Below are 8,570 nucleotides of genomic sequence, written 5' to 3'. Positions count from 1 at the left end.
TTATAATATAGTTTATATTAATAAAGTTAAATTAAAAACGAGAAAAAAAAATAAACAAAGATAAATTGTCGCAATTCCTCGGGAATATTCCGATTTTTTTTGACCCTAAAAAGCTATAATTAATAAATTCAAATTGTTTTGTTATTTTTGGAACAACTTTTTTAATTGTTTTAAATGTATTATTTTTATGTTAATGAATGAATAAACATAAATTGATAAAAGTTGTTTTATTGTTTTTTAAAGAGCGAAATAACATATCAAACACTTCCCCAACCTGAAGCACCACCTTGGGGTTGCTCTTCATCATCTTTTGGTATTGTGTTTCTTCTTCTTATTGCTCTTCTATCTCCCTTTTCTCTTAATTTATCAAGACTGAATTTGTAAAGGTCAAATTCAGCTGCGTCCTCAATCACATTAAAGTCCTGTCCCCATCGAATTGACTCTCTTTCTATAGCGCTTAAGTATCTTTCTACAGTGTCTTGAGCATTTTTTATTTCTTGGTCTCTACTATACATTGGTTCTTCACGTACTTTAGTCAAAAAGTTGAATAACTTTTCAAAGTATGATCTTGGAAGTACAAGTTGATGGAGAAGTGACGTTCGATAATTACCTTTTAGTCCTTTTGCATATACTACTTTAGTCATCATTTCATATGTTTCTTCAAGTAAAGCCCAATGTCCAGTTTTTTCTTCAGCTCGAGCCATACTTTCTCTGATCGATTCACACAACTGATAAAGACCAGTTTTTGTTAGTAATTTTTTGTCTATAATAAAATCCAATGATTTCAAAAGACTCTCTTGTTCTTCGTGAACTTTCTCTAATAAGCCCTGAAATGAAGGGTTGGCTACTTGTGGGAAACGGTTCATTCTTGCATTAATAATATGGAGCATTCTTGTCCATTGGTCACCTTGTTGTTGGGTGACCATCATCAGTAAAAGTAATTTCTCGCTTACTGAAGAACCGGGCTCGATTGGTCTTCGAGTGGGTTGGTCTTTAAATGAAAATACGAATGTGATCAAAAAAAAGTGGAGTATCATATACATAATGTTAACAATAAAAAACTTTGTTTTGACTCGTTGTTGTTATAAAGAAGTTATAAATATCACTTTAAGTCAATATAAAACTATTCAAATAGTAATATACAATCAAATCTTCATTTTTTTGTGATATTATCAACAATATTTTGAAGACAAAAGTAATTTTGTTTACAAGAAAATATTTTTGAGTTGGTTTATTAACACGAGTTTAATTATTATCATTTTTTACTTCATTTCGAAATGTGATGGATTTTTTAAAACAGTTCAATGTTGTAATTAAATCTTTAATTATTTTGTTGCAGACAACGATCTTGTTCTTCTTCTTCTGGTAATCCTACTATCTTGAGACCTTCTGTATAATGTAAGACTGAAGTGTTCAAGTTTGAATTTTTCCTTGTTCTCTGTTGCTCCGAAATTTTTACTCCACTCCGCTTGTGCAGTACGACCAGTCCTCACAAATAATGAAAAGGCATCTCTTGTTCTTTCATATTCCCTGTTATGTCTAAACAACGGTTTTCTAAGTAGTTTTTCGATTAATTGAAGTTGTTTCTCGAAATAAGTCACTGGCAAAACAAATTCATTGTACATCTGAGCTTTTACACTTTCTCTGATGCCAACTGCTCTACTTAATTTTTCCATCATCCCATGTACACCATACAAATAGAACCATAATCTACTTGTATGTCTCCCTTGAGTTACGGATGTTCGAAGTAGATCCATTAACTCATTTATATCAGAATTGCCAAACACTTTTCTGTTCAAAATTGTACCAATTTTTTTCAACAACATTTGTTGTCCTTCGATAATCAATTTGATGTGTTCTTCAAAAGTTGAATCGGACAATTGTGGGTAGTGGCGCAATTTATCGATCAAAAGTTGGAGAATTCTTAACCAATCATTTCCTTGGTCTTGTGTTACCAGCAACAACAAAAGTTCCTCATCACTAATTTTTTCACTATCTTCAAATTGAAAGGGCTGGTCATTAAAATCCGAGAACGAAAATGCAAATGCTACAAATCCAAGAATCAATATAAACATTATATTCGAAGTTTTGTGTGAATCGTTTAATTAAACAATAGAAGTCAATATTTTGTATAAATGTCAAAGGAAATGTTTAAATAATAACTTGACAATTTATTATAACTTCTCATTTGTATGTATAACAAAATTTTTGGATATATTGTTTATAGAAAAATACTTTAAATACTCTTAAATATAAACTCTGATAATTTTTTATTATTTTGTTTTTTTGTTCAATTTCAATTGTATTATAAATTATAATAATTTTAAACTAAATATATAATACAAATAATTTATAATTTATTATTTTATAAGTTAATTAAAACAATTCAATTAGAAGTCAAAATTCACATAAAATGAAAAAATTATCAACAAACAATTGTCAATTGTTTGTTACAATATATAAACTTTGCTACTTAAGTACGTTTCAATGGACAAAATTTGTTATTTAAATTTTGACATTAACATTTGAAAATTGAAATAATACATTTATACATATAATTAATGAATAATAATTGATGGATTGTTTTCAAATGTTAATTTACTTCATTAGTCACATCATTTAATGTTTTTAAACAATGATATGTTCAAAAACAAAAAGATGCATTATTTTTGAACATCTACAGTTCTAATAATCATTATAAAAACAATTGAAATTAATCGAAAACATCACTAATCGCATATAACATTTAAATGATTTCAAAATAAAATAAAATAACACCATTTGTTACAAGAAGTTTTTGTTAGAATGATTTGGAAGATTAAACTTATTAAAACATTGAATCATGTTATTTATATGTTTGTAATCGCTTAAAAGAGTGTGTACAATCGGGTTATACAACTCTCAAAACACCTCAAAAAGACGGTGAAGTATATCAGTTTCACAGTCTTTCTGATTCACAATAAATACCAAAAATTACTTTAAAAAACACACGTTAGAGATGGGATACAGTTGTCCTTATTGTCATGTAACAAGTTGGCAACGATGCAGAAGCTGTGGAGAGTGTCAGTGCAACTCATGTGGCCGCGATGAAAGTGGGGAGAAACGCCGAGCTGGAAATTATTGCATCAGTTGTGGGACCACACGTGATGGTCAATTTGAGTACGGTGGATCGAACATAGCACCCGACTGGGCAGTCTAAGTACCATTAACTTGATGATCATTTTCATATCTTTTTCAAAGTGTTTTATTTTTAGTGTCATACACATGTGGTATTTCTATAAATAGATTTTAGAGTTATCAAACACACGACAACACTACAAATCAATGCCAATAGAATAAAAATAATACGAAACAATCACTCCACTTCTTCAATTAAAATATTATACCATTCACTCCATTACTTTATTCAACTTTATTTTCAATCACTTGTTGAGTCCGACTCGTCTTTCGTCGCCTTTTTACACTTCGCAACTTTTTTCGTTGATCGTTTTTTGACAACTTTTTTCTTTGGTTGTTTTGTTTCTCGATTTTCGTCGTCTTCGAGCTGTTCGTTGTTAAAACTCTCCTCTTCGTTGTCACTCTGTTCTTCTTCCGCTTTTTCGATTTTCTCAATTTTCAATTTTGTCGACTTTTTCAAACTTTTCTTCGCAAGTTTTGTTTTCGACTTTTTCGTCACTTTTGGTTCGTCGATTTTTTCCACCTCTGCGATTTCCGAATTTTCACTTGACGATAAATTAAACGGGATGTACGATATTCTTTTTGTTGGCGATGAATCCTTCTCAGAAGGCCGCAAGACGATTTCTCGCTTCTTTTTCTGAGCTTTTAAGTCTTCGAGGAAAAGTTGGTTTTCTAACAATTCAAAACTTTCAAACGAATTTTCTCGAAGTTTTTTCAACGACGAAATCTCCGTCTCATTTTCGCTTTCGCTTTTGGGGATCGGCGGAGTGGCGGGCTCGGGAGTCATTTTGTCGCACTCGAAATTTTTCGACATGATTTGCAAGTTTTTTTTATTTTTCATTTTTCGATTTTTCGGTTGCAACGCAATGGAAACTAAACGACTTGTGTGTTAAATTTTTAAGTTTAATTGGTGTTAATAATTATAGTTTATTTTTCAAAATTATTAATTACAAATTATTTTTTTTCAATACTTTTTATAAAATAGTTCGATTTTAAATTATTAAAAAAATTCTTAAAAATTCAAAAATTGATAAACTTGAAATTTTTTTTGAGTTGTTTTTTGAAAAATTCAATTATTTTATTATAAAAACGAAAAACCGTTTTGTAGTATTATTTTTCAATAAAGTTGAAAGTTAAAAGTTTAAAATTTGTATTGTTTAATTAATTGATAATCATTTTTAAATGTTTGATGTTTATTAACATAATATTAATTAGTTTTTAACATGAGAAGACTATCACTTAACTTTAAAATGATCAAAGTACGTTTCAAAATATCAATAAAACAACAAATAGTTGTATTAGATTCACTTCTTATTGAGATTAAGTAACTATTTTTTTCGCATATACAGATACCCTAAAAAAAATCTGTGAAGTTATATTCAATTGTGTTACAGAATTGAATATTGTTATTTATAAAACATTTCATTATTACATAATAAATCACAAAACAACCACCAAAAAGCGTCACAATCTATAATAAAAATAACAACTAACATTCGAACAAAATAAAATAAGTAACAGAGGTTATAACATAATTTCATATGATAGATTATACTATTAACATAATAATTGTAAAATAAGAATACAAATTGTAGTAATTTAATATTGTTATTTTTTATTCGTGTTTCAAATGATCTTTATTTGTAACACAATAACTTTATAAAGTTTCACAATACAGTTTATAATATAACAAAAAAATAATTTAAAAATAAGATTTGTTTCGTATGTTAAATTACCCATTTGAAGTTTTACAATTATGATAGAATTAAACAACAGTTACATTTCAAAAAACTCTGTAATTAATATACGTCTCAATTGATACCCAAACAACTTTTTTTTTCGATTTATTTTCACTATTTTTATTTCAAGTCTTCAGAAGGCGACGCCTAAAAATAATCAACAAAATATAAAAAAACGTTAAAAATTGCAAAATAACGTGTTTAGATATTTTTGTTCTTAAAATACACCAAGAAAAAATGAAAACCTTTTGAAGAGATTTACATTATCTTTTTATAACTCTATTTATAATTTTTACAAGTAAACCCGTAACTGACATACCGAAAATACAAATTAACATCTTTAAGTATCATTTGAGGTCGTGTTATAATTTTCAAGCTTAGTGTTAAGTTCCCCCAATTCAAAAGAAGTTGTTCTTTTGTCAGTCAATTTTTCCATTAATTCACAATGAATTCTTTTCCCCAAATCCAAAATGTTATCTTTGGTGTATATTAAACATCCATTATAATAAATATTTTGGATATACTCGCTTTGTATCGACTTCATTGAGTTTTTCGACATCTTTGATTCAAAGAAAAAGCCAAATTCAAAACATGCATCAAACAGAAAATTTCTCAGAAAAGCACTCACGTTTTTGTTGAATCGTCTTTTCACTGTTTGAACAGGAATACCTTTTGCTGTTTCATCCTTCTTAATCAAGTCGCACCTTTTTGTTGCCAGTGCAATAACATCAATTTTTGAAGATTCCACTTCTATTAAAAACAACATTGGGATTGTAGAAGTGTGTGTAGAATATTTTTTGGGTCTTTTTATAGTCACTTTTGCATGTTGATTGAGAAGAGCAATTAATAATGATTGTTGATAAGTGAAGTGTTCTTTTCTTTCCCGTTCCTTTAATGTTGTGATTGAAAGTGGTGCCGATCCGAAGTTCATTCGTCTGAATTTGTTTTAAACTCGATTAATGTTTAAATACAACCCAAAAAGCATTTTTTTTATTTCAAAGCAATTTATATTAATCTTAACATAAATAATATCATTCATTTATCATTACAATGATATTATGTTTAAAAACTTGGTAGTTACTATTGTCGTATTTTGTCACTATTTTACTCTTATATTTGTCAAAAGCTTTATTCATATCTCAGAGAACAAAAACAAAGAACTATTGGAGAAGTTTTTATTTTGTGTACTTCCATTTTGCTTCACTCTTTAAATATTCTTCAATAAGTGACTTCATCATATACAATTCATGTTTTATTTTTAGCAAAGCGAGAAGAAAATTTTGTGTAGAAAAATCAAAAATTGTGAAGTGATTGAAGATGCAGTTTCTAAACCGTTAACTTTTACCATAATTTGAAAAAAGGTGCAGATTTATAAATAAAAAAACCGTAACACTGTTGAAATATTTGTAAAAACGATAGTAGAGGACATTATTTGTCTTATTTGTTATTTCTCATCGTTGACAACTTTAAGAAGCTTCACATCTTTGTTCTGTTATTTAAAATAAACTGAAATTTAACTACTTATTATAATTTTTATAATTCAATTTTACTATATTATTAATATGAGTTTACTTTGTTTTATTCAATGACTCCAATCACTTAGAAACAGTACCTATCACATCCATATATTTTAAATAGTTCAAAACACACGATTATAACATGTTTTCAATCAAATTTTCTCAATAGTTATTTACGTTTGATATCAATGATGATTAAACAAATATTTTAAATGTGATTCATCTTGTCTTTATCAATAACCTTAAAACATAAGAATTTTTGTCTAACACTCGACTTTTATTAGTGAAACAGTTTGTTTGTGTTTTATGTTTTATTTTTTTGACAAATCTTTTACAAAATAAATAACATTTTTTATTTGTAATAATAAAAAATGTTATTTGTTTTTTTTTATTTTATTATAATTTTTTTTTATAGTTTCTTAATTATAATATATAATAAAAACCTATTAAACTTTTTTTGAATTGGACAAAAAAAACAATATTTTATAATAATTAATTTATTATTACAATATAGTTTAAACAAATTCAATGCAAAAATCAAAAAAAAGACAAGCCTCAAAAGAATGAGTCTTGTCGCTCAAATATAATCTCCAACTAAATAATTCAAATCAATGGGAAAAGTACATGGAGGCTTAACACGAGCGGGCAAAGTTCGCGCTGCGACTAAGAAGGTTGAAGTTGTAGATACTGGAAAGAAGAAACATCCGAGTGGTCGTGGGTATATCCGATACCTCTACAACAAGAGGTCGGAACTGCTTGATGGGACTGACAAGAACTACAAGTTCAACCCACAGTCGTGACGACTTCTAATAGATTTATTTGTTATTTTTGTTCATTTGTGACTTCGTCAGATCTTCTGTGTATTGACGATAATAGGTAGTATAACGTTTTGTCTCATAACACTTCACTGATTTGAATGTGTCTTTCTTCATCTTTTCTATTTGATAGTTCCATATTAACTAGATGAAAGAAATACATCAAAGCACTTGTTCTTGAGTGTATTATGTATCGTGAAGTATCAAAATCTTTAATTTACATCTTTCTATTTATGGGAAGTTGTTATTGATAATTCATTGGAGAGGTTAATACCCCCTTTTGTATAGCATAATCTTAAGTTATTTTTATTATTTTTCTGCTTATTTTTGAAAGCATTGTCACAAGTAAATAAAATTCATCGGCGATGAAGTCATTCAATGTGTCCGATTCTGTTTTGTTCTCAGTGAATTCTTGAGTGATATTCAGGTGGAAGATCTATCGCCAGTTCTTGTTTTACACATATTCTGTTTTGGGATCCTTTTTCCTGTTCTTGTTTTGGAACTGTAATATGGGAAGGAAATATCGGAGAACTCAAAAAACCAAATCCAATAATTATCCAACCCCTCCAGATTTTGTTCGACTGTAATATAATCCGGCAATAATTGGCCGAACTTTTAATGCGAAATAAGTTTTAATTGCATTTATGATATAATAACTATTTTTCAATTCTTTTACTGTTTCTTTTTTTTGTATTGAGTTGCGGCCTACTTACCCATACAAGATAAATTCTGGCAATCAATATCAATACTAAATCTCCAGCATAGCCATTTTGAATCGATATTTGTCTATTCTCCACTGACTGTCTTATATGCATAACTAAAAAATGATGATAACCTCCATTATTAAAAATTTCCTGATATTCGATTAAAAAAATGACGGGAAAGCGTGAGGAGTTCCAATCCCTTCATCTAAAACTAAAGCACTGTAAAGAAAGAAGTAAAACAAGGGGTTGGACAGTTTTCTATATATACAAACTCCCTTCATTGCTACAACAAAAATGTTCTTTTTGAGCGGACCTGTTCTAAAAATTCATAAAAAAACACACAAAACCCGAAATTACATTTTCTTTTTTTCATTCCTTTTTTTTCATCAATTTTTTCATGCTAAATTATATAAATTTTACATAAATTCATTCACACATGATAATAAAAAATTACTAAGATGTTTATAGCACGAAAGTGGTGGTCTATACAAGTCCATTGCAAAATATCAAACAAATCTTCCATTCGCTAAAATAGACCATTGTTGTTAAAAACACAACAAAAATAGAATTGAAAAATCCACACCCCTTTATAAACTTCCAATTTCATACCTCGCAACT

At 28.3% G+C, this 8,570-nt stretch overlaps 4 protein-coding genes across 4 annotated transcripts; all 4 read right to left on the bottom strand.

Annotated features, from left to right (window-relative positions):
• Nucleotides 1–257: 257 nt before the first annotated feature.
• EIN_205790 (hypothetical protein) lies at nt 258–1,037 on the bottom strand (the record flags this gene model as incomplete). Its single annotated transcript, XM_004258345.1, has 1 exon — nt 258–1,037. One exon carries the CDS (start codon nt 1,035–1,037, stop codon nt 258–260), a length of 780 nt encoding a protein of 259 aa, XP_004258393.1.
• Nucleotides 1,038–1,325: 288 nt separating this feature from the next.
• On the bottom strand, nt 1,326–2,075 carry EIN_205780 (hypothetical protein; the record flags this gene model as incomplete). Its single annotated transcript, XM_004258344.1, has 1 exon — nt 1,326–2,075. One exon carries the CDS (start codon nt 2,073–2,075, stop codon nt 1,326–1,328), a length of 750 nt encoding a protein of 249 aa, XP_004258392.1.
• Nucleotides 2,076–3,418: 1,343 nt separating this feature from the next.
• Nucleotides 3,419–3,991, bottom strand: EIN_205770 (hypothetical protein; the record flags this gene model as incomplete). The annotated part of the gene is made up of 1 exon (XM_004258343.1): nt 3,419–3,991. The coding sequence occupies one exon, from the start codon at nt 3,989–3,991 to the stop codon at nt 3,419–3,421; it is 573 nt and encodes a 190-aa protein (XP_004258391.1).
• Nucleotides 3,992–5,256: 1,265 nt separating this feature from the next.
• EIN_205760 (hypothetical protein) lies at nt 5,257–5,847 on the bottom strand (the record flags this gene model as incomplete). The annotated part of the gene is made up of 1 exon (XM_004258342.1): nt 5,257–5,847. One exon carries the CDS (start codon nt 5,845–5,847, stop codon nt 5,257–5,259), a length of 591 nt encoding a protein of 196 aa, XP_004258390.1.
• Nucleotides 5,848–8,570: the final 2,723 nt, after the last annotated feature.

This window comes from Entamoeba invadens (genome assembly GCF_000330505.1).
Source record: "Entamoeba invadens IP1 unplaced genomic scaffold scaff_1105074725243, whole genome shotgun sequence".
Lineage (NCBI taxonomy): Eukaryota > Evosea > Mastigamoebida > Endamoebidae > Entamoeba > Entamoeba invadens.
Note: the sequence above shows the minus strand (reverse complement) of the source record. Positions and strands in the feature narration are given on the sequence as shown.